The sequence below is a fragment of the Dasypus novemcinctus genome, chromosome 11 (assembly GCF_030445035.2).
Source record: "Dasypus novemcinctus isolate mDasNov1 chromosome 11, mDasNov1.1.hap2, whole genome shotgun sequence".
Classification (NCBI taxonomy): domain Eukaryota; kingdom Metazoa; phylum Chordata; class Mammalia; order Cingulata; family Dasypodidae; genus Dasypus; species Dasypus novemcinctus.
This window is the reverse complement of record NC_080683.1, coordinates 63397156-63422763: the sequence shown is the minus strand read 5'-3', so window position 1 is coordinate 63422763 and position 25608 is coordinate 63397156. Positions and strand designations below refer to the sequence as shown.

The window sequence follows — 25608 nt, the reverse complement described above, 5'->3', positions numbered from 1 at the left end:
CCAATATTTTCATCTATATTTTTGTTTTTGTTTTACATTTAAATCCATTTCATCTTGATATTTTGTTCTGCGAGCTACAGACATTATTTTTTTCTTTATATAAGCAGTAAATCTAAGAGTATCATAGCACCAGTTTGGACTAATTCATCCTTTCCACTCTCATGAAATGCTCCTGTCTTCATATACCAGATTCCTACAAATATACATGGATTTATTTTTAACTCTATATTCTGTTTCATTGGCTCTATCAAGCATGATTTCTTTATTGTAAAACCTCTCTCAGAGCCTTTAGTAATAAACTGCATGGGTCCTCAGGAGTTGAATGGAGTGTACAGTGTTACATGTATTTGACCACCTGACCCTTTGTTGTGGACATCTCTAACTGTGACCCAGATTAGCAGTCCAAGTACAGATTGGCAGGCTTTGTCCCTGGCTTATGCATTTGTATAGTAACTCTTCTCCCTGCCACCAAGTCTCACATTTCCACTGTGTTCCCCATAACCTACTATAAAAATGATCTTCCTGATGCCCAAATTTGAGGTAGTTCTCTTGTGTTACCAAAGTACCTATGCCCTCTTATTTCTTAGAGAAGGAGTCCATGCTCCTGGAAGGCCTGCCAAACCCTGACCTCATTCTGCACTTCTGGAATAGTCTGTAAAGATGACTTTTACCTGTTTCTGGCAACCTGAGCCTCCTTTTCTTATTCTCTTTCCTCCATCTAAGATTCCTCATGTACTGCTCATCGAAGTGCTTATTGTTACTTGTAAGAATTACTTGGCTCTTCTCTTGCTGCTCAGGGTCCAGGCAGTCTCAGTAGAGCCCTGTTCTCCAAGTGCTGCTTTGAAGTTTTGACCAACAGCTGCAGAGCAAGTCCCTGGGATGTGAATGGCCTCCCCATCCTGTCCTCCTCGCACGTCACCCTGGGAGAGTGGGTTGAAAGAGCCCAGCAGCTCTGGGACATCAGCTCAGTGCTTTGGACCAACATGGCTGTCCCTTCAGTAGCAGAGTTCAGGTATCCCTGCTCCTCATACCCCTCCACCAACCCTCCAGGAGTGGACCACGAAGCTCCTGTTTTTTTCCAGAGCATGCAGCAGAGAACCTCAATTAGAACGTGTTTCCATATTAGTTAGCTCTGGTGGGTGAAGGCAAAGATCTCTTCTGACTGGACCAGCAGGTGTTCAGTCCACAACTGAAGCTACCATGAGCTGGCCAGTTTCTCTGTGAATTTTAAGCATATTGGGGCCTAGGGGTGAGGCTTAGAAACCATGTAAGATTGCACAAGAACAGAAATCCACCTCTATGTATTAACAGTGCAGTCAGCAGTATAATTTTCTGAAAGAATCACAGTATTGAAAAGGAATGCTGTTTGACACAGTGCAAGCCCTTAAGCCTTGTTGTCCCTACAGACGCACGGATTCCCACCTCCAGGGGCTGGTGCTCTTCCGGCACCTGGCAGGCCTGGCAGAGCTGCTCCCAGAGCCGCGGCAGCAGGAGTACGTGCAGAACTGTGAGCAGCTGCTGCTTGGAGACAGCCAGGCCTTCCAGCACGTGGGCCAGACTCTTGGGGACATGGCTGGGCAGGAGGCACTGCCCAAAGAGCTGCTCTGCCTCTTGCTCAACTCCCTGCGCCACTTTTTTGGGGAAGGGGAGAGTAAGAGGAACCTGCCTGAGCCAGCCCAACGTGGGAGCCTCTGGGTGAGCCTTGGCTTGCTCCAGATTCAGACATGGCTTCCCCAGACTCGCTTCGACCCTGCAGTGAAGAGGGAATACAAGCTCAAGTACGCCAAGGAAGAGGTATGGGAGGCGAGAGTTTGGAGCATGGACTCCATCCCTGACTGGCTGGGCTGGCTTAGTACATCGCTCTTTTATTCCCTTCTGGGTGCTCACAGCATCAAGCAATGATTTTGCATAAGCTTCCCTGCATCTTCCTGGGAGTGTTCTTTAGGCTCTGAATTTTTAACTCTTTGAGAGTTCCTAAGCTTCGGCTCTGGGAGGGTCCCTTCTTAAGGTTGTGATGTAATGTATCTGCCGTTGGGCTGCAGTGTGCAGAGGGCACGTCAGTAGTATACTTGAGGCATTGCCAAGGAAATAGTGGTATCCCTCACCAGCAAGACTCTTGATGTCTGAACTAAGTTTTAGATATTTGGATTTGGATAACCCCTTTAGAAAAGGGTGTTATCATCTAAAACTCAGGAATCAAGTAGACTCAAATAATAAATACTGTATCCTTTGCTGTTGGAACTTCCAGCCAAGCTCAGGCACTGAGTACATGGAGTGAGATACTAGTATATTTTGAAGAAGGAAAGTTATATCTGATGCAGTGAAAGTTAAACTGCTGTAGTGAACAAATTCAGAAGCTTAGTGGAGTAAATAAGATAGAAGTTTATTTCTGTCACCTAACAGCTCTGAGATGAGTGGTCCAAGTTAATGGTGCAGAACCACCTGCCCTTGTAGTCAGTCATTCAGGAACCCAGGTTCCTTCCAGCCTGTTGCTGAACTCCCCCCCGGGAATTGTCCTTGACTACGTAGTGAAAGCTGCATCACGGCAGACCACTTTCTCCTCTTTCCATTAGTTATACCAGCTGCAGTGTGAGTGGAAAACCCAAAACCTCTCATCCCAGCTACAAACCGGAAAAGACCTGGAAGATGAAGACATTATCCGCTACTCTCATCCTCACATCAGGTAACACAGCAGGTTGGGTTATTTGTGTCAGCGGATACTTCTCCTTTTTGAAAAGACATTGTGGTTGAATTTGCCATGTAATTGCAGTGTTAACAGAGGTGATGATATACATCTGTGAACTGCATTAGCAGTTAGATCCCAAAAGCATGCTTAGAGTCAGGAAAAATACATGGACTATGAGAAGAGGGAGTATTTCCTAGGTGTGGATTCCCTTGGGCCCAAGATGGATGAATCCAGGCCAACTCTTCATGTGGAGGAAGGTGGGTGTGATGATGGACCGTGTTGCTGTGCCCCAGCCTGCAGTGTATTGAGCTCTGGGATCCAATCCTTTTCCTGCCCCTTAGATTTAGGTCTTGGGTCAATCGCTGAGTGCTTTTCACACTCAGTTCTGTATCTATGAAAGGAGGATAATAGTAGTATCTATTTAAGTGATTGCAGTGGGGCTCCAGTAAGATGTGCAGGTAATGCTTTTAGCATCATGCATGGCACATGGTAAATGCTCTATAAATGTTAACCATTTTCACTGTAATTGCTAGTATTGTCATCATATTATTCCTCTGCAGCTGGTAAATCTTTGTTCTACTTTTCCTAACTGAGAACCAATCTAAATTTGCTACTCTTCCTCTGGCAGAATTTGCATAGTGTGTTAATTTGCCTTCAGGTTGCTCCACCAAAGAATCGATCAGCTGGAGCATCTGATCTGCAGCCTGTCGAAGAAGCAGGCCTTCCGACCCCAGCTGCCTGCGTACGAGTCCCTGGTGCAGGAGATCCACCACTATGTCACCAGCATTGCCAAGGCTTCTACCGTTCAGGATCTGCTCACGCGGCTCCTGCAGGTGCTCCACATGGATGGGCCTCGGTCTGCCCAGGTGGCCCAGAGCCTTCTGAAGGAGGAGGCCTCTTGGCAGCAGTCGCAACACCAGTTCAGGAAGCGGCTGGCGGAGGAGTATGCTCTCTATCCAGACACTGTGACCCCACTGCAGGCATCTGTCCTGCAGTTGCAGCACGGCATGAGGCTGGTGGCTTCTGAGGTCCATGCCTCACTCCACGGCAGCACAGTCTGTGCTGACAGGCTGGGTGCCCTGGCCACATCTTTGTTGGCTTTCCCATCGGTGGGCCCTGCGTTCCCCACCTATTATGCTCATGCGGATACTTTGTGCTCTGTGAAGTCTGAGGAGGTTTTGCGAGGACTTGGGAAGTTGACCCTCAAGTGTTCTGGGGGAAAAGAGCTGGAAGACAAGGGCCAGAGGCCCTGCCCCACGCGGGAGCAGCTGCTGCTGAACGCTCTCCTTTACCTGCGCTCCCATGTGCTGAGCAAGGGGGAGCTGGATCAGAGGGCCCTGCAGCTCTTCAGGCACGTGTGCCAGGTAAGCCAGTCTCCTACAGGACTGCCCTGGTCCCTCCTTTTGGATTGAGCTGGGGGCACAAGCAGGGCAGCCTTTAGGACATTAGCAGTGCCCAGTAAGTAGCTAGAGAGATGGTGTGGCTCAAGAATGGTAAGTCTTTTGTCTGTTCCTTTCTTTTTTCCCCAGTTTTATCGGATTTCTGGGCTATTGTCCCTCAAATCTTAAGTGATTTTTTAAAAATTAGTGATTAGCCCTGAATCTGTAAAATTTACTTCAGATACTTTCTCCTAAATTCTGTTTTGTCTTTTGACTTTATTGTGATTTTGCCATGTAATTTTTAAAAATTGTTGTTTTATTAATATTGAAATAACTTATGTGTTTTCCCCTATTAACAAAAGCATAGGTTCTTATTGTAGACAATTAAAAGAATAAATATAACCAAAACCTTCTGATAAAGCCAACACTTAAAGCTGTATAAACCCTGCGACCTTGTTGGTGCACTGCCATTCTAGGCTTGCCTGTATGTGGCTATGTATCTGTAGATGTGTATGGATATACTCCAAAAAAACCATTTTCTCTTTAAGCCTTCATCTCAGTGGTTTGTAAATGTTTTCTTATGTACCAGAATCCTTTTTAAAGACAAAAGTCTTTGCATAATGACCCAATACTTAAAAGATAAAAGAGCTGCTCTGGTTGAAGTCAATTCTATCTCCTCTATGGTCCCCAAGATATGCCCTTAAAATGCTAGAGCTCTACAAAATATATGACAAATCACTAATAAAATCCATACTGTTTTATCTATGGACTACTTTTTAAAACCTAACAACATGGAGTGATAGTTTTTTTCCATGTTAGAAAGCATTCTTCACCTGTGTCATATTTAATGACTGCTTAGATTTCAATTGTATGGGTAACCTGGGAGTCATTTAATCAATTTCTTGTTATTTAACATGTACATTTGTATGAATTTTTTTTTCTATTCTGATAAAAATAATGCTGCAGTGAATATTCTTATAGCTGCATCTTTGAATACAAATTCTAGAAAGCAGAATTGCTGGGACAAAGATGACACACCCTTCTTAGGCTTTGAATACAAATCAGCTGCCTTGAAAGCTGGATGCTTATTTCCCTGAACCCTCATCAAAACAAGATGCTTTCTTTAATTGGTAGTTTTTGCCAATTTAAAGACCTGAAGTCTTAAAGGATGTAGGGGATGTAAGAAGTCCCTGTGGTGAGACGTGATACACTTTTGCCTGGTGTCCCTCTACCGCCCTGTCCCCAGCCCAGGTTTTCCTTTTCTGTACTGTTGGACCAGCTCTCTGAGGTGTCAGCCAGGTGCAGTCTGAACCACAAGCCTCCCATTGCCACCCTAAGCCTCTCCATAATGCAAAGCATTGTTAGCTCCTGCCAGGAAGTTCCCTTAGCCCTACTGTAGCAAGTCTTTTTTTATTTTTATTTTTAGGTTCCAGGGCTGGGGATTGAACCTGGAACCTTGTTATATGTTGGTTTTTCTGTTTGTTTGCTTTTTGGTTTTTAGGAGGCACTGGGGACGAACCTGGGACCTCCCATGTGGGAAGCAGGCTCTCAACTGCTTGAGCCACATTTGCTCCCCTGTAGCAAGTCTTTACACTTGTGAAATTGTTAAGCCACAGCAAGGAATAATTTAGGAAACACAAGTTGCTGCAGATATATAGCTTGAAAACAAAGCCTACTTGCTTTCTATTGCATGGAATTTACTTTCTTGGAGTTGGCATTTAATCGTTTTTGGAACTTGGGTACTTTGCTTTTTTTAATGAGAAACTAGGAGAATAGTAGGTCTTACCATTGTTCATTGTGAGTGTCTCACCAAAGACAAGTGAGTTCTTACTGCACATGCGACTTTTTAGGAAATCATCAATGAGTGGGATGAACAGGAACGCATAGCCCAAGAAAAGGCAGAGCAGGAAAGCAGCTTGTACAGATCCAGGAGCCGGAACTCAAGGGCGGCTCTAAGTGAGGCGGAGGAGGAAGAACAGGAGTTCAGAAAACAGTTCCCACTGCATGAAAAGGTAAGGCAGTGGTGTTAGGGTTTGTTGTGGAAAGAATTCTCTTGATACCACACATATTACCTTAGAATGACTGTGCTCTTTTGAATATATCTTAAATGTATTTAAGTTGCAGCTTAATTTTCTTGACATTCCTTCTTTCCCTCTTCAGTGTGATGAGAATCAAAGTCTCGTTTTTAAAAGTTAAATTGCTCTGCTCTTATTTACAGGACTTCGCAGATATTTTGGTAGAACCAACACTAGAGGAGAAAAAGGGAACTTCAGATGGGCAAGAAGAAGAAACAGCCACAGACACAGCTCTCCTCTCCCAGAGTTCAATGCAAGCTGTGATGCTGATACACCAGCAGCTGTGTCTTAACTTTGCTCGATCCCTTTGGTACCAAAAGACTCTGCCACCACACGAGGCAAAGCATTATCTCAGCCTGTTTCTGTCCTGCTATCAGACTGGAGCATCTCTTGTGACTCACTTCTACCCCCTGATGGGTATTGTAGTTTACTTTTGCTATTCCCTTGGAAAATCAAAACGAATAGATGCAATCACTAGTTCTGGAGCAATTTCCTTACATATTTCACTTAATCCCTTATTGATAGAGTTTCCTTAGCCTAAAGAAAATAAGCTAAATAAAAAACATTGGTTGAAAATACAGCATTCAAGATGAATTTTCTTTGTTTGAATACTTTGAGAGTAAAGGAAATAAGAAAATAAGAACATGGACTTAGTATAAATGCTCTTTTTCCTCAACATTATTTCTGCTTTCCCTCTAGTTGTTTCAGTGCTTTTCAAATGAAATGATGTATTCTGGGGAGCAACCTGAGAACTCAGAAATTAATCTCACAGAATATGGTTTGATGCAGTTTCCTATGTGAGTTATTCTATGGAAGTAGGAAGGAGGTCTTGACTTTACTCCCTACCTCCCCAGAAAAGTTACAAAGCCTGGGAATTTGAATGCTTCAAGCCAAACTCTACACTGTCTTGATTATACCTAGGCAATATCTGAGTTTCTCTGTATATCTCAAAAACTTGGCAGCTTTTGGCATTGGGGTCATGGTCCTCTGGGCCCATATTGCTTTTGGCGAGGATAGCTTTGAAATATCTTCTTCACTAGCCCCAAATAGTTAATTATTTCTGAGCAGATTTCTGACATCTTTGTAACTTACTGATCAAGTCACTGAGTTCACTGAATTTATCATGATATTGTTCACTTCACAGGGTTTGAGTTGAATGACCAACTTCTGGGCAGCCAACTTTTGGCCTGTACCCTCTCCCATAATACTCTCTTTGGGGAGGCAACCTCAGACCTGATGGTGAAGCCTGATGGGCCTTATGACTTTTACCAGCACCCCAATGTCACTGAAGCACGGCAGTGTGAACCAGTGCTTCGTGGTTTCTCAGAGGCTGTCCGTCAGCTGCTTCAGGACTGGCCGGAACATCCGGCGCTTGAGCAGGTAGGGCCACCGGCAAGGAAGGGGAGGACTGTCCAAAGTATCTAATCCACACTGAGGGTGTGGCCCTACTCACACACTTCCTTACGTACAAACAAGGGTCTGAAGAATCCCAATTCAGTGAGAAGCTACTCATTTAATCCCGGATGGGAATACTAGTTTGCACTGATGTTGTATAAATGATGTTTGAGGATTCCATTGCCACAGGTAGCATTAATTTAATTTGTTGGTCAAGGATTGCTGTTCACATGTTACAATGCTACTGTATTGCTGTTTATTCAGAGGCATACTCATACTCTGAAGGGCCTCATGGTTTTCCTAAATGTGCAGTTAGGCTTTGCTTTTCCAAGATGGGCAGGTTAAACTCAGACATTGCTCTGTCATCTTCAGTCATTTTGTGATAATTCGTATTACAGAGAGTAATAGTTGTCTTATCAAGCCCAACTTTATTTCCAGAGTAATATAGCAGATACAGTGTTTATCTCAGTATCCACAATCCTGGAAGTTTCACCCACAGCTTTCAGAGGTGCTTGTGAAGAAGGGGCTTTGGGTGAAACTTCTGGTCAGGTCTCTCTTTTGGTCCATCGATATTCCTGCTGAGATACCCATATCTTTTTCTGTAGCTTCTGGTTGTAATGGACAGAATGCGTAGTTTTCCACTTTCCAGTCCCATCTCAAAGTTCCTGAATGGCTTGGAAATCCTTTTGGCAAAGGCACAGGTAAGATCATTCTCTTTCTCTTCCTCATTTTAGTTTGTAAGCAATCGAGAAAAGGATTAACTGTGATACCTGTTTTGTTCAAGGGACAGAAAGTGGTGGTTTGGATTGGAGAAGGAAAATCTTAATGTGGTGTTTCTGGCATGTGGTCCAGTCAGTGCAAGTGAAGCCATTTCCCAAACAGGGGACCATCTCCTTTCCCTGTTCTCAAGGGTAGGACTCAGCACATGGAGGGCTCACTCTGCCAGGCGCTTCCAGGTGCGCCTGTAGTCTGGCTCAGCGCCTGTACTCACTGCCTCCTTCGGATCTTCGCAAAGCCTCTGAGGGTGACTGGTACACCTGTTTCACAGATGAGGGTTTTGCACTTTGGAGGGATTGTGTGACTTTGTTCAAGGTCAGAGAGCTAATAGCTGGAATTCAGATGCAGGTCTCCAAAGCTTGTGGTCTGCCTGCCTCTAAATTTGGCTACACTGAACTTCTCTCAAGTACTAGAAAGAACATGAAGTTGGACAGACTGGATGTAAACCCATTTACTCATGTTGGAAAATCAGTGTAAAAGTTGGTTAAGACCTAGTAGTGTTGAATCTTTGTTCAGGATATTCCTGAGGGAAGAGATAATTAAGGGACTGAATAATGGTCAGATTATTACCTTTTTTTCTTTAGGATTGGGAGCAGAATGCGAGTCGAGCTCTGTCTCTGCGGAAACATCTTGATTTGGTCAGTCAGATGATCATTCGGTGGCGTAAATTGGAACTGAAGTAAGTGATATATTTATCACTTGCCTCTCCTTCGTGAACTTGTGTTTTAGGGAATTTTGTCTTCTGATAGTTTGGATTTTTTAGGGTTTACAGAATATGTACCTTTCAGTCATTAATCAGAGTTAAAAGCAAGGCTTTAAAGTGACTTTAATATAGGCCAGGGCAATATTATATGTTCCTATAGCTGCAAATTTGGCATCTGCTCATCTCCATTTGGGTGAAGAAAATGGGATCATTTAGCTTATGCTTCTGTGATTTCCTCAATTTCTATTGATTTCCCTAAGTGCCTTCTTGGCCTCTTCTCTAATGTTTCAGCTGCTGGTCCATGAGTCTAGATAATACCATGAAGCGCCACACCGAGAAATCCACCAAGCACTGGTTCTCCATCTATCAGATGCTTGAAAAGCACATGCAGGAGCAAACAGAAGAACAGGAAGGTAACATCTGTCAGTCTACTCCCTGCTTGGTTAGAGGTTCCAAGCTGAACTTGAGGGAGTCATTTGTTCTCATGTCTCCCTTCCCTGCTACTTTCATATAAGATGTCTCCTTTGACCTCATGGTATTCCTGTGAGGTCAACCAAGAAAGCACTACAGTTCTTTTCTTATTGAGAGAATAATGGAACTTCAGGGATGTTGAAGTGGCTTGTTTAAGGTCTAGAGAACCAGGCATAAAAGATAGGGTTTTCTTATTTTTTCTATAAGGCAAGTCAAAATGAAAGGTGCCTTCTTGATAGATAGTAGTTTGCGTGCTTGAGTTAAGTGTTTCATTTCTTGCTTGCGACAGGCACCTCATAATTCAGTTCCATAATTTGCTATGAGTGTGTTTAACATAAGCCCTTGTTTTTGTTTTTCTTTTGAGGTACCAGGGCTGGGGATTGAGCCTGGGACCTTGTATGTGGGAAGCCATCGCTCAACCACTGAGCCATATCAGCTCCCCTGTTTTGTTTTTTTCATTTGTTTTGCTTGTTTTGTTTTTTTAGAAGGCACTGGGAACTGAACCTGGACCTCCTATATGGGAAGCAAGCACTCAACTGCTTGGGCCATATCCGTTCCCTCCCTTGTTTTTGAATAAGCTTGGAATTCAACTGTGGTCCTTGCCTCAAAACTCTGTTTTAGTTGTAGTCTACCTGACAGTCCCCTCAGTTTATCCCATAGTAGAATTCCTGCACATTATGAGTAGGGAGCGATGGTTGTAGTCAAACGTGTTTCTGTTTAAATCCCTGAAGATGACAAGCAGATGACCCTGATGCTGCTGGTCAGCACATTACAAGCGTTTATTGAAGGGTCCTCACTGGGAGAATTCCATGTGCGGCTTCAGATGTTACTGGTTTTCCATTGTCATGTCTTGCTGATGCCACAAGTTGAAGGAAAAGGTGGGAATATTTTCTTTATTGTTATACTGCACTTTTAAAATGGGTTATACTTTGAGTTCTCCACATGAGACAAGTGTCTTTTTGTACCCCAAAGAAGACACTTCGGGTTGTCTTTTATTTTAGTGTGATTCACATTAGATTTAGAGAAGAGCATTCAGATAAGGTGCAGACTGGTTATAAATGAAGCACTGACTAGTGAACTCTGGCAGAGCTCAGTTGCCAGATACAGTTGTCAGGACCTGGCGTGTCGAGGGAGCACATCTTCCTGTCTAGACAGTCTATGTGTCTGCTAGGCCTCGGGCTTGATCCAGGCCATCATCAAGTTCTTTGATATATTGAGAGTTGCATCATATATTAAGTAACTATGCGTAAAACTGTCTGTTGTCAATTACCATTCCTGTCCATAGCCATTTGAATAAAACTCACTGTAAAACGAGTCTCGATTGTACATGAAAGAGTGAAATGATCCTCTTGATATATCATCTTTCAACTATTGAGTTTTTACTTTTAAAGTAAAATTTAAAATTACCCATCTTAGCATAACCTCTAAGTATGTCCTTTTTAAAAACACAAATACAACAACAACAACAAAATGCCTACAAACCGAAATGAAAACCGGGGTTATGTTGACAGCCTGCATCTCTGGCAACTGCTAAAGCTCAAACAGGCTCCCGCATGAGCTGATAAATAGTCTGCCTGTGAAACGCGCTGTAATCTCATGGCCTCAAGAGTAATGAGGATTTATCATCACTGAAATGTGAAGCCCACAGGTGGGGCCAGTAGCACATGCAGCAAGTTATGTTTTGTTTCCTTTTCATTTCTTCCAGATTCACTATGCAGTGTTCTATGGAATTTATACCATTATTACAAGCAATTCCTTGACCGGGTCCAGGCCAAAATTGTGGAACTTCGTTCCCCCTTAGAAAAAGAACTTAAAGTAAGATGAACAGCTGTCATGATCACTCTTGGGAGAAAAAACCAGCAAATTCTTTTTCTTTAGTTCTGTTCTTTTATCCATTTAACAGTGACGTGTGTTTTATTGAAGCCCAGTGAGGCAGGGGGCCAGGGAAATGGAGCTGTCAAGTAGGTTGGCAAGATTTATGTTTTGTGTCATTGGCTTCCTTGTCAAGTCAGCCAAGTGTGTGGGGGTTGATGCTGTGGCCCTTGTTGGCTGATAGATTTCTCAGGCTCCTCAAGGGTAATGCCGTGGGAAGCCCATAGTGCTCCCCTGGTCTTGTCCATGCTGATCTTCCACTTCAGACGCATCTCACGGGGTGCTGGTCTGTGCATCGTGGAGGCAGTGGTGTAAGGAGGGCCTTCTCTTGTTTGATACTGATGGTGATGGTGGAGCCAACCTTGGTAAAGGGTTGTATCAGTGGCCTCTTGATTATAGCGGCGCTCTTTCATCTATTCCTTTGTGACAAATGCAGGGTTCCTCCTGTAAGTCTGGTTTTAGTTGTTTATGGACACACAATCCTGTGTCTGGGGATGGAGTGGACTCTGGTCTTCGGCAAGCAGATGACCTAGGAAGAAACAATGGCGCCAGCTTTGTAAAGCCATGCCTTAAGCTTCATTTATCTTACAGGAATTTGTTAAAATATCTAAGTGGAATGATGTCAGCTTCTGGTCCATTAAACAATCTGTGGAAAAGACACACAGGTATGTAAATTCATTCTTTAAAACTGGGGGTACCCAAAGCTCAGAATGTTACGTGGTAGGCAGCAAGACTACGCTGTTGCAGCAGCCCTAGTGCTGCCCTGAGCTTACAAAACACACTAGATTGTTTGGGTGTGGACTAAGTCATCTTTTTGTTGTTGTTGTTAGTTAGGTGATTACAAGTATCCAAGGAGATCACTGTATACAAAATATACGTGTTATTAAGTTATATGTGCATATACTTTTTGTATTTCCTCACTTCCTCTTCAATTTTTCCTCTCATCTCTATCACTGCCTGGGGTCAGGACCCTCTTTAAATTCATGAAGAAATTTGAAGCCGTGCTGAGTGAACCCTGCCGGTCATCCCTGGTGGAGAGTGACAAGGAGGAACAACCCGACTTTTTGTCCAAGCTAACAGATGCAGCCACTAGTGAAGCATCCCCCATTCAGAGTCTGAACAGGGCACTGAAGGAGACCCTGTTAGTCCGGCCAGCAGCTGGGCAGGTACTACTTGTGGGATAGGCTTGCTTAATCATTCTGGAAGGTGGGATCTCTATTTGATGTGTAAGGCATCTCCTTGCAACTAGCCAAGGAGATGCCTTTGAAATCTTGCTCTTTTGGGTGTATATGATTTTATTTGCCTGATCCTGCTGCAGGCAAACAGTATTGGCCCTTGTGCTGGAAGTTTAATGTTCGACTATGGGAAGTAATTGTCATGCTTACCGTGAACATTTCATCTGTCTGTGGGGGAGATTTAGTAGCACTGACTTGGGAGTACCATTGAAACTGCCTTTGGTCTGCCCAGGGGGTGGATGGGGCAGTGTCCTGGTTTGTAGTGTTTGCTCACTACCGTGGTATACTCACATCATGGTCAGTTGCGTGCACCAAAAGGTAAGAGCTGGCTTGCAGTATTCCTCAAAGTTTAACAGACACAAAGACCATGGGTGAGCAGGTCTGATACATGATGGGTGCTCTTGCTTCTTTCTGAGTTTGGGGAGCTCTGGGATTGGGTTGCTGCTCAAGGGAGTAATCACTTTGCCTTCTAACTGTACCTCCCAGTCTGGGGTCCACAGAGCTATTTTTAATATTTAGAGAGCATATTAGAAATTGAGCTTATAGTCATAACATAGCTGCACAGATAAAATACAGCTGCTGACTTTGTTTTGATTGTATTCATCAGCTCACTGCTTCTGTCATGCTGATCAAAATTTCTGATTTGCTGTTGATGACAGCATAGGAATTTCAGGGGGTCATCTGGAAAAAAAAGAAAATGTGTCCCCAAGGGATGAAAGCAAGATCTTCCCTTCAACTAACATCTGGACTCCTGATACTTGAACCATTAATTGGGAATTGGGGAGGTGGAGAAGTTAGTGGTAGAAGTAGGATTGGGCAGATCAGCTTCGCTTCACTTGTATGTGTGACGAACCCAGTGGGGCCCCTGCACCCTAAGAGCAGCAATTAGGTTATTCACCCTGAGATGGCTGCATGGCTAGAGTAGGAAACATGCTGGAGGGCAGGGGAGGGGGGCCTTTTACAGCACTGATCACGTGTGGAGAGGAATACAATTTCTGTAAATGTCTATGGTAGGTGCCTATGTTAATTTTAGTGAAGCCACATTTGCGTTGCAACTTCGGAGGTGTTGATACAGAGTTGGATATTTGCAAGCTGGGTGGGGGGGCGGGGGTGCACACAGCAGTTAGATATCAGCACTGATGCAGGCTGGAACCCTTGGTGTCGTTTTTACTGGAGAGACTAACCTGCGCTCTGTCTCATAGGCCATGGTTCCAGAACAGTGTCAGGGTGTTGCTCCTTTCCCCTCAGAGGGGGAGCTTCTGAGGCGCTTGCCAAAGCTTGTGAAACGGATGAAGAAGATGTGCCTGGCTTTCGTGAGGGAGAGCCCTGTGCCACACCTGGTCGAGGGTCTCGATCAGTTCACAGGTGGGTGCCAGCAGCAGCGGCAAGAGTGGGGATTACTTCCTCACAGCTTGCCCCTGGGACCCAGGAGGGCTGGGGACATGTTATGTAGATTTCCTTACTTTAACAATTTGAATAGTGTTGAAGAGTTCATTGAATAAACAAGAGTGGGCTAAAAACCAGCAGGAGCCAGTAGACACTACACAAATTATCATAATTTTTATCCTATTCTCTTTTCATATAAACTAGTGATATGTTGTGCCACTTTCTACAACAGTCTTGTCTAAATCAGCCCTTGTTGGTTGTTGGATGGGGGGGGGCTAGGTAAAGGAACGTGGAAACAATTTCTCAGTCTCTAAGCTGTCTGCACCTCTCAAAATGTTGTCTCTTTTGAATTAAAGGCAACAGAAGATTGACCCACAGTTCTCTTCTTGCATACCCTTTTGTCCTACAGGTGAGGTGATTTCCTCTGTGAGTGAGCTGCAGAGTTTAAAGGTGGAGCCCTCTGCAGAGAAGGAGAAGCAGCGGTCAGAAGCCAAGCACATTCTCATGCAGAAGCAGCGAGCTTTGTCAGACCTCTTTAAATACCTTGCCAAAACCGGTAAGGTTCTTGCTTGAAACCAGATCAGCAACTTTTAGGGAGAATAATAACAGGGGTGATATGGGGAAATTTCTAGAGACCTTTGAGAGGGTGGGTTCAGAAGGTGGCAGGCAAGGTTTTGAAAATACCTTTCCAAGCGGTCCATTCACACGTGTAATCCTATGACGAACTACGTATGATCTCAGTCATTTCCACAGCTTGGTTGTGAGGCTTTTGAGGAACAATCTTTTTTATTTTCTTCACTGTATACTATATAGCACCCACCTTGCCCAACATAGTCCAGAGAGCAGCGCTTCTCAGTCCTTACTGAGCATGCAGATCACCTGGGATCTTGTTAAAGTACAGAGGCAGGCTCTGTTGGGTAGATGTGGGGCAGGCCTGAGGGGATGCACTTCTAACCAGCCCCTGTTTGATGCTCTTCAGAGGACTTTACTTTGAGTAGCACAGACATGGGGGTAGGGGACATCCATTCTAGCCACAAGTCTCTTTTCCTTAATCTAATGTGTTTATTTCCTAGGTTTGTCATATCGAAAGGGTCTTGCCTGGGCCCGTTCCAAAAACCCCCAAGAGATGCTTCATCTCCACCCCTTAGATCTCCAAAGCGCATTATCCATAGTCAACAGCACTCAGGAGGCTGATGCTAGGTTTGTTTTTTAAATTATAAAGGAAGTAAGTCTTTTAAGTCTCCCTGTCCTCATTTGCCAAATCGGGGATAGCAATACCTTCTTGTAGTGTTGTTGTAAAGAGTAAAAAAGATAGCATTTATAAAACTGCCTCAGTATAAGGATCTGACACCTGATGAACAATTCAGAAGTGTTTCTTTTCCTTTCCTTTCCCTACCCTACTTGTGTTCACTACCCCAATTCATTTTATTTGTTGTTTTGTTTTCCTGAGGCCATGATTTCAATGTGCAGGTGAAAATCTGTCAGAGAACGGCACACTTTTAAACTATTCTATATAATAACATCTATAATTTCCAGTACATTTTTGAAGTCAAGACAGTGCTACCTCTGTTTAATAGCCATAGAAGAGGTGGTAGGTAAATTGTGGTTTGCAGGAGCCAAATGCAGGACACATTTCTGATTTGTTTGGCCCAGTGCCCCTCCCAGTGCTTTAAATTTGAATTGCATGTAACATTGTAGAAAGGGGAAATTTTATATAAAAATTTTGCATTTTCGTTTTTCAGGAAAATGTGTCCAGGTATGCTTATACCTCCATTTGCTCACCAGTTGGCAATAGTTGAGTAGTGGCTCCCTCTCCTCAACAGGGCTTGCATTCTCCAGCAGTCCCCATGGCTTCTCCCACATTGGGATCTGGAGTCACTGCCATTTCTCATTTTGTGCTTGGCTCTCCTTAATCATGCATGTTAGCTGTCTGGCCCCTGTAGACATCAGAATTGATGAACCCTAACGTCCACTGCCAAGATAGCCAAGTTTCTATTAAGGAAATCATATTGTCATTATAATGTATTTCCCTGCTACACTTCCAGTGCTAAGTATATAATATATTCTTTATGTAAGGATTGATAACATACCTGACTAAATGAGTCCGCAAGGAAATCAGTCCATTCACTCTTGACTTTTGGTTTTGGCCAAATACTCAATCTGAGTCTTTAAGAAATGGAGTGGGAGATAGTGGTTTTTCAAATTTTTTTTTTTTTTAAATAGAGAAGTTGTAGATTTACAGAAATTTATGCAGAAAATACAGAGTTCCCATTTATTCCGCTCCCCCCCCCCCCCCGCATCAGTTTCCCTTTCATTTATTAATACATTGCACTTGTATGGTACTTTTGTTACAGCTGATGAAAAAGTATTTTTGTACTAGTAATACATAATTTACAGTAACATTCACTGTTTGTAGTGTACAGTCCTATTTGTGTGTATTTTCTTAGTATTCTTGTAACTTACGTACAATCTAAAACTTCCCCTTATGACCACAGTCAAATATATAATTTGGTGCTGATTACATTCAGCTGATTACATTCACAGTGCTGTGCTACTATCACCACCATCCATTACACCAAAACTTTTCCATTACTCCATACAGAAACTCTGTCCCCATTAATTATCTCCTCTGGCCCTGCTCTACCCAGAAGAGGACCAGGAACCCAAGTGGGAGGGCCGCTGGCTCCACTCCGCCCGGGGCAGGGTGCAGGGCAGCCAGCAAGGGCAGCACGAGCTTTGCTACCATTTTTGAAGCTGTGTTTTCTTAATTCGGCATTTGCTCAGTTACTGCAACCTTTTATGTTTTCCAAAGTTTTGAGGAAGATGTTTCTGCCAGGTTTTGCTAGTTCAAAGATTCTGTGGGGGGACGGCACCCTGGAGTGCCTTACACCTCAATCTTGGTTGATGGAAGCCTCGGAGATCATGGTTTTAATTAAGTAAATTTATTTCTTTTCCAGACTCTGTACAGAAATCTCATCTTCATGGGATGGGTGCCAGAAGTATTTTTATCGATCCCTCGCACGGCATGTCAGGCTTAATGCAGCCCTTGCAACCCCTGCCAAGGTAGAGTTCTATAACCTCAGAATTGTAGGGTCTCGTCATCCCACAGCAGGGTTCTCGGACCTCACCAGGTGATAACAGCTCCCTTCCAGAAGTGACTATGCTTTTTGCAGAACACTGTTAAAGTTAAAATATAAATCAGTGTAGTTTTGTGCTAGATCAGAGGGAGCATCTTATATTAAAATTCCTTAAACACACTTGCCAGCAGGGCCAAATAAATGTGAAGAATTATGGAAGAAAAATTTCCAATATAAGAAATGCCAGCTGTAAATCTTTTTCTCCTTGTGAATTAAGAAAAGACCCCTTAATATCCAGTTTTGGTGGTTAAACCTGGTGATCTGGGGCAGCATAATCTGAGACCCACAGCTCAAAGTGAAGAGTGTGTCTCCTATGGGATGCAGCTCACCTGAATGGTCTGGAAGGCAGGGGCCTTCCCCCGACAGTGTTCCTTGAGGCATCTGCCTACTGGGGCCTCCGTGGGTGGCGCCTGCTGCAGTAGCCTAGCATTCTTTTCCTTCTTCCCCTTCCAGGAGATGGGCATGGGCAATGTTGAGCGGTGTAAAGGGTTCTCAGCACACTTGATGAAGATGCTTATCCGGCAGCGGCGCTCCCTGACCACACTAACAGAGCAGTGGATCATCCTCAGGTACCAGCTGCCATGCTGGGTTTGTGGCTTGATTTAGGAAGAATTATGTAAGCCAGCACAGGGTTGCTGTACCTGGTGAGAGGAATGAGACCTGCTCTCAATCCTGAAAGGAAATTTGAGGCCCAAAAGAGGGGGTGGGATTTTTCTTGACTCTGCCCCTTGTTTTTGGTGACCTGGCAGTGGCTGAGGGGAGAATGGGGCCTGGGGAATGAGTTCAGGGCTGAGTAAGACTAAAACATTCATTGCTCAAAATCTGTGCAGGCTGATAGGATTGGTGTTAGGGTGTCAGGGCACCCAGTTTCTGTGCCACAGATCAGATATGAGTCCACTTGTTTTTCAGTTTTGTTAGATCACTAAGTGGCAGTTTGCTGAGCTGTACATGGATGCCCCTCGATGGAAACAGATTTAAAAGATGAGGACATTAGGAAGGGTGTCTGTTGGGTGGATTATTGCTTCAGAGATAATGTTTCTAGACTAATTACTTTGGCTTCAGCTGTCTTCAATTCTATTCATTAGGGTTTATCTCGCAAACCATAATTCACTTACTAGATACTTCTTAAAAAATAATGGTTGAGGGATCAGATGTAGCTCAAGTGGTTGAGTACCTGCTTCCCATGTATGAGGTCCTGGGTTCAATGCCTGGTACCTCCTAAAAAATAATAATAGTGTTGAAATTACCGCAATGTGCAATGGTACGCTTTTGTTGGATGTGGGAGGACTATGGGCATCAGGTGATTAGCGGTGACTTTAAAGACTTCTTACTTTCTTGTAGATCCTTCCTTCTTGATTAGGTGGAAAAACCTATAACACAAACTTATTTACTGTTAGAAACAGCACCATGGCACAGTTTGAGGTACCTTTGCTTTCTCTGCACAGGAACCTCCTCAGCTGTGTGCAGGAGATTCAGGGCAGACTGACGGGGCCCCCAGTCTACCCTGTGGCCTTCCCCCCTCAGGACGGTGTGCAGCAGTGGACAGAGAGGCTGCAGCACCTGGCCATGCAGAGCCAGGTCCTGCTCGAGCAGCTCTCCTGGTTCCTCCAGTGTTGCCCCAGTGCAGGGCCAGCCATAGGCTCTAGCAAAGCCCAGGCACAGGGCCTGCCCTCTGCTCCCCACCCGGAAGGCCCAGAGCTCACCAAGGGGCAGCTTTCCAGAGCAGTTCCGGACCTCATCCCATCAGATCTGAGCTACCCATCCCCGGTGCCTGGAAGTCAGCTGCCGCCTGGTTGTCAGATGCGGAAACGGGACCAGCTTTGGCAACAGTCAACTGCAAGATTGACAGAGATGCTGAAAACCATTAAAACAATGAAAGCCAATGTTGACAAGATTAGGCAGCAGTCTTGTGAGACCCTCTTTCATTCTTGGTGAGCGTGCTATGTTTTTACTGTTCCTCTGTAGGCTTGGTGCTGGTTCAGAGTTGAGTAATGGCATGAAATTATGGAAGGGATTATGGTTCAGTCCCCTGTTATTCAGGGGCCAGTATAGTGCTTTGTAGCATTTCTCTAGATGTAAACCTTCAAACATAGCGGGTTTTGCCCTGCATGCACTTTAGGGGTTTGAGAGAGTTTTTGTGAGAATGGGGGCTGGGGGCAGGGTCTTGTGGTCTTCCTTTAAACATTATGCATTTCTGTTATTGCAGGGGAGATTTTGAAGTTTGCTCTTCTGGGCTGAGTTCCCTGTCACAGGTGTCAGCTCATTTGCAAGGCCTAGAGTCCTTGTTCATTCTTCCAGGGATGGAGATTGAGCAAATGGACCCACAAATGGCATTAGTCGAGAGCCTGGAATATGTAAGAGGAGAAATCAGTAAAGCCACAGCTGACTTTACTACCTGGAAGATACATCTACTAACTTTAAACAGCCAAGGAGGTAAGGATTGTTGAGTATGGGAGTAAAATCCCAGTGTAAGAATCATGTCTTACAGATTTACATCTATATTGTTCTAAAGAAATGTGTATTCTAGAGGTGTCTGTCCAGGGTTCTAAGGTAAGGAGGTATGATTAGAATCCACAGCTATTAACTTTTTTGCCTCGTTTGTTTGAGTATCAGGTCTTTTGATTGTCATTCGTCTAGCAAAATTATTTTAATAGAGATGATGATCTGTGTCTTTGTATCTGCACAGAGCACCCATAGTAGATGCTTAAGAGGAGTATTATTAATGATTTCCAGGGGCACTGAAGCAAATGATTGTACTTTTTTTTTTTTGCACCATTTTACTTACTAGGAAACCAAATGATGGATGAAGGGTTTGTGGAAGATTTTTCAGAGCAAATAGAAACTGCCATTCGGGCCATCCTCTGTGCCGTCCAGAACTTAACAGTAAGAACTAGTGAAAAAGCAGAGGAGAACACAGAACAAACCAGACCACAAGACGAGGATGGTATGTCTGAAATAAGGCAAACCTTAGTTTCATACTTCATTTAATTTTTTTATTTGATTTATTTCTATCACTAAATATTTAAGGACAGATATTGTAAAATATATGACTGTGTATAAGTGAAAATGAAAAGAGTTTATTTTCCGTTACTCATCATTATGTTCTTTTCTGTGACTGAAAGAAGAAATGGCCTTTGAAAGACTGCGATCAGGACACCTCTCAAAACTCCTAGAGGAAGACTTCTGGGCTGACGTGAGCGCTCTGCAGGTGCAGAAAACAATTTCTGCTGTCTCTGAGCTCTTGGAGAGGCTGAAATCATTTGGGGAAGATGGCACTGGAGCAAAGCACATGGTAACCAACTGTTTTGCACAGGTTCTTCCTGTCCAGAGTGGGCCGAGCAAAGGCAGAATTGGCTTCCCCTGCTCTGCAGGGCTGGGCCCCACAGCAGGTTTCAGCTACAAAATCCCTGAGAATTTGACCTGGAAAAGGTCACTGACAAGCTTTGAAAAGCATAGGGTTTGCTGGCTAAGGGTTGCGATTATAAGACGCACAGGTGCAAAGATGCTAGCAATCCAGAATGCCCACTTAGGACTCTACATGTCGTAGACACATCCTCCCAGTTGCTGATGTTATTGGTGACTGCTGCTGCCGTTAACTAGGCTTCACAACCAATTCTCTGCGAACACCATTCCTTCCACAGTGAGCCAGGGGAGTAGAGTTGTCATCTTCATAATAAGGCAAGAGAAGCAACTCATTTTGCAAGACATGTTATTTTTTTTCTCTGGTATTACCTCCAGTGCCAACTTTGGTTTTCTAATAGAATTTATTTATAAACACTTTATTTTTAAGAAAACCTGGTTAACTAAATGAGACTTCAGTGACTGAGAACTTAAAATGCATTCTCTGGGGGTTTGTGTGAATGAAGAAATCTCCGCCTTTTTTTTTTTTTTTTAATTTAAGAGTGGGGGCAGGAGGGTTGTGGTATAAAAAACATAAAATTTACCATGAACGACAGTTCTTACATTCACAATGTCGTGCAGCCATCACCACTCTCTAGGTCCAGAACATCATCACCCCCCTCTAGGAGGCGTGCACACACCAAGCAGAGTGAGCAGGCTTCTGATCCTCCTGTTCTGCCTCCAGGTCTTCAGCCAGTCCTGCTGCTTGCTGGTGCGCCTGGTGCCCATGCTCTCCAGGTACTCAGACCTGGTGCTCTTCTTCCTGACCATGTCTTTGGCAACTCACCGTAGCACCGCGAAACTGCTCTCTGTGCTTGCCCAGGTCTTTACGGAGCTCGCTCAGAAGGTAAGGACTGTTTGTTGAAGCGCTCTGCGCCAACAGCACCCAGATTCTCAGATACCTGTTAGTGCTTTGGTTTGATGGACTCTTGATTTTGATCCTTCACGAAATAGCAAAATAGGTGATTTGCTCTCCCTGCGGGTTCTTTAGAACTTTATTTGGTCCCCTTTTCCTAAGCATGTTTCCACTAAAGCCTTGGAAGCGCAGACCCCCTCTGATGAGTTCTCCCGACTCCAGAGGCTGTGCCGAGGTGGCTCTTTTCCATCAGCACACCCTTCTCTTCCCGTCCCCAGCTGGAACTCTTCTTCAGATAATGCTGAGATTTTAGGATAAATTCTTAAGGCTATTAGGTTTTCTTTCAGTCATTTATATATAATTGTGATTAGTTGGTAACGAGCTCTTAAACTGTTAGGAGGAGGGGTTTTTCATAGAGAAGTTGTTTATTCATTCAGCCTTGCAGTCTGAATGAAAAGTACTGAGGCTGCAAGAATGTAGACCCTGCCCTTGAAACGCAGGGGGTAGAGACAGTCCAGTGCAGCCCTCCCAACAGAGTCCAGCTGCTGGACTCTGAGCCTCAACTTCCTCATTTGTAAAATGAGATCTCCCTACACTCCTAAGCATTTATTTTTTTTATTTTTTAAGGAGGTTACAAGAGATTGCACCCAGGACCAATGTGTGGGAGGCCGGTGTTCAACCACTGAGCTACCTACTCCCCGCTACGCATTTTTGAGGAAGCCACCTTCAATTGAGCACATAATAGTATTTTTTGTTTTTGTTCTTTTTTTTTTTTTTTAGCTACCTTAGTATTCTAAGATTTTCTTCAACTCCTAGTACAATACAGATGAAATTCACTTGATGAAATGATGAATTTACAAAATAAAGTTGGCAGGTTGGTAAACAGTTAAGACTTCTTGGTTCTGAGTTTCTGAAGTACTGGAAAAGGTTTAAAGATGAGGATCAAACCCAGTGCTTCATATCTAAAGGCACTGGGTAAATGTGTGTGTCTGTTGGGTAGTAAGGGAGTGAGTGTCCGATTTGCCCTCTATCTTATGGGCATAGAGCCAATCTTGTACTGCAGGACTACTTGGTGAAGACACTGCCCGCAAGAAAGCAGTGGGATTACACGTGGTGAAAGTGCCCTGAGATGTGGGTTGGCTGTGTCTCCCCTTGCAGTGTTGCTCTAGGGCACTCTGGCCTCCCTGAACTGTTTATGTTTTGGGGTGGGGTGTGGGTGTGGCTATATCAGCAGGGTATTGTGAGCCCAGTGGCTTCCTCCTCTGCTTACATCTGAGCATCTTTCTTAAAATAATATAGTTCAATAGGAAAATTAAATAAGTTAACTAAAATGTACCTTCCAGTTTTCCATGAGTATACGTCCTAAGAGTAAGTTTGACTTTCTGACAATTTTTTAAGTGTCCAAATTGTATTCATATCCTCTGGTGCTGAAGGAACTTGAAAGTAGGTCAGGCACAGTGTGAAAATTACAGATCTAGGCTATAATTAAAGCACTTGATCCACAGAAAGCAGTTCCTGAGTAACTAAGTCACAGTCGGGATTTGCTGGTCTTGGAAGCGAATTCCTTGCTAGTTAGCAGCTTATTTTTTATTATTATTTTGTTGTGATTTATTTTTTTTAAATATTGTGAAAAGACACCTTTGTGTCGAGGGCTGACTTTCAGTAGATTACTTTTAGTTCACTCTCACCCTCTGGTTGGCAAATAGGTTGATACCATGTATTTTCTCTTATAAAATTTCTGACTAAGCATTGTTCTGTTTTTTCTGTTTATGCTATCACAGCATTAGTAGTTGAATTTCAGCCTATTTTTCAACATCAAAGACAATCTTGCTAACCCTTCACAACTGTTACTTTGAATGACTCTGTTCTTCAGCCTGCAGTCCAGATGCCATTTGTCACTGTGCCCGGGGCCTTAGCAATAAATAGCCAGAGGCCAAATTTGTGACAGGTTTACCTCAAGAGCTGGGAAAGTCTTTGTTTTTTTTCTTTTTCTTTTTCTTTTTAAAGAAATGAATTTATTAGCATGAATTTATTTGGGCAGAGTCACATATGTTTTTCTTTAGTATCTAAAGTAAAAAATGAGATTTCCCATTTGTAGCATCTGTTTCAAGCATCTATATACCTGTAGGGCTACACGTTCTCGCTTTCTTTCCCCTTTCAGCTCTCAAGAATACTAATTTGGGAAATTAATGAAGAAGGATCAAACTCCTTTGGACTTCAGGGACTGGGAGGAGGTTCTGTTCTCACTCAGCAACTTGATCCTAAATCCTGTCCTTCTGGTACACATCATTCACATTTTTGTTTTGGCAAAATGACAAATTACCACAAGCCAAAGGCCTTTCCAGAGTCAAAAATCTCACATATTAAATCTTATGTCAAGCTGAGGAACTGCATAATAACAACTGATATTTGTTATTACTGTTTCCCAAGTAATAACTGTTTCCTGAGAAGGAAAAGGATGTCAAAGGTCTATTGTGCTTCCATCAGATTTAAGATAACTCAGCTAGAAAAGGAATTAAACATTTGTTAATTATTTTGTTCATGTGGCAGGACAGGAAATCCCTCTATTGCTTTTGTTCCTAACTTCGTACTCCATTTTGTCAAGGGATTTTGTCTGCCCAGTGAATTTATGGATGATTCAGCAGGAGAGGGAGCAACTGAGTTCCATGACTATGAGGGAGGTGGAATTGGAGAAGGTGAGGGCATGAAGGACGTGAGCGACCAGATAGAAAATGAAGAACAGGTACGTTTTCACATGGCTGAAGTATGTACATGGTGTGGTACATACTGTATATAGACCCTGACTGCCTTTTTCTCTTAGTTTTCAATATTTAAATTAGACTTAGAAATGGTTTTTCCTTTGTCAGTGGTTTTCAGACTGTCATTTGTAGTACCCTGGTGACACTGGAACTTGGGGAGTAGATGTATATAAGCTTAAAACAACAAAAGGAACTTGGCAACTCAGCTGTTCATGGCTATAATTTTGGAGGGAAATTACTTTTTCATATTCCATTTTGAATTGGAAGATTTTTGCTGATGAGTAATTTTTTAGTAGCAGTTCTTTTATGGTTAAGTGGCTTGGCTATTTTAAGTGATAATTGGATTAAGCAACAATACTGGTGTTTGCTATTGAAAAGCTTTGTTATTGTATGTCTTCAAGACATGTTGAAATTTTAAAAATCTATACCTTTTTGGTTCTAATCAAGAGTTCTTGTGGGGAAGCAGACTTGGCCCAATGGATAGGGCATCCGCCTACCACATGGGAGGTCCGCGGTTCAAACCCTGGGCCTCTTTGATTGGTGTGGAGCTGGCCCATGTGCAGCGCTGATGCACGCAAGGAGTGCTGTGTCACGCAAGGAGTGCATCCTGTAGGGAGAGCCGCCCAGTGCAAAAGAAAGTGCAGCCTGCCCAGGAACAGTGCCCACACACAGGGAGAGCTGACACAGCAAGATGATGCAACAAAAAGAAACACTGATTCCCGTGCCGCTGATAATGATAGAGGTGGTCACAGAAGGACATGCAGCAAATGGACACAGAGAGCAGACAATGGGGGGGAGAGGTTGGGGGTAAGGGTAAAGAAATTAAAAAAAGAGTTCTGAAATATTCAGATCTTTGAACTAAGATTGTTGCATTGCTTTTTCAATGCCTACCTCAGTTGGTAGTGGTTTTGTTTTGTACATAGCTGTGAGTCATTTAGATTAACTGTGACTTGAGGTAATCAGTTTGTGGAATTTCTTCTTATTTCTTCATATTCTAAGTGTACAGCAGACCACACATTTCTATTTAAGGTATGGTTACAGCTATTAAAAATAAAGGAACAGGGAAGCAGATTTGGCCCAACGGATAGGGTGTCCGCCAACCACATGGGAAGTCCAAGGTTTAAACCCAGGGCCTCCTGACCTTTGTGATGAGCTAGCCCACATGCAGTGCTGATGCGTACAAGGAGTGCCGTGCCACACAGGGGTGTGCCCCATGTAGGGGAGCCCTATGCACAAGGAGTGCGCCCCATAAGGAGAGCCGCTCAGGGCAAAAAAAGTGCAGCCTGCCTAGGAATGGTGCTGCACACACGGAGAGCTGATGCAGCAAGATGACGCAGTGAAATGAGACACAGATTCCAGGTGCCGCTGACAAGAATACAAGTGGACACAGGAGAACACGCAGCAAATGGACACAGAGAGCAGACAACTGGATGGGCAGGAAAGGGGAGAGAAATTTAAAAAATAAATAAAGGAACAAA

General features: G+C 43.6%; 1 protein-coding gene and 1 long non-coding RNA gene across 3 annotated transcripts in view; one reads left to right on the top strand and one right to left on the bottom strand.

The window, feature by feature from the left end:
- The window catches only part of MDN1 (midasin AAA ATPase 1), a 170754-nt gene that overhangs the window by 122462 nt on the left and 22684 nt on the right, over positions 1–25608 (top strand). The window contains exons 60-84 of one of the 2 annotated variants that reach the window (XM_058307147.2): positions 798–1012; positions 1407–1794; positions 2574–2683; positions 3345–4050; positions 5916–6077; positions 6284–6557; positions 7285–7520; positions 8141–8236; positions 8897–8991; positions 9307–9428; positions 10218–10364; positions 11192–11301; positions 11950–12023; positions 12326–12524; positions 13796–13958; positions 14389–14535; positions 15053–15179; positions 16937–17042; positions 17570–17685; positions 18562–19047; positions 19323–19549; positions 19905–20060; positions 20242–20408; positions 21201–21362; positions 23977–24114. In XM_058307147.2, the coding sequence (XP_058163130.1) occupies positions 798–1012; positions 1407–1794; positions 2574–2683; positions 3345–4050; positions 5916–6077; positions 6284–6557; positions 7285–7520; positions 8141–8236; positions 8897–8991; positions 9307–9428; positions 10218–10364; positions 11192–11301; positions 11950–12023; positions 12326–12524; positions 13796–13958; positions 14389–14535; positions 15053–15179; positions 16937–17042; positions 17570–17685; positions 18562–19047; positions 19323–19549; positions 19905–20060; positions 20242–20408; positions 21201–21362; positions 23977–24114 (4929 nt within the window). Of the gene's footprint in view, positions 1–797; positions 1013–1406; positions 1795–2573; positions 2684–3344; positions 4051–5915; positions 6078–6283; positions 6558–7284; positions 7521–8140; positions 8237–8896; positions 8992–9306; positions 9429–10217; positions 10365–11191; positions 11302–11949; positions 12024–12325; positions 12525–13795; positions 13959–14388; positions 14536–15052; positions 15180–16936; positions 17043–17569; positions 17686–18561; positions 19048–19322; positions 19550–19904; positions 20061–20238; positions 20409–21200; positions 21363–23976; positions 24115–25608 lie in introns of both variants that reach the window. The other variant, XM_058307146.2, reaches the window with a different exon arrangement.
- LOC131280414 (uncharacterized) overlaps positions 17638–25608 on the bottom strand; it is a 35438-nt gene continuing 27467 nt past the window's right edge. Inside the window, exons 3-4 of the long non-coding RNA XR_011650099.1 lie at positions 18820–18950; positions 17638–17757 (exon numbers count right to left, since the gene is read on the bottom strand). This is a non-coding gene — a long non-coding RNA (uncharacterized lncRNA). The remainder of the gene's footprint in view (positions 17758–18819; positions 18951–25608) is intronic.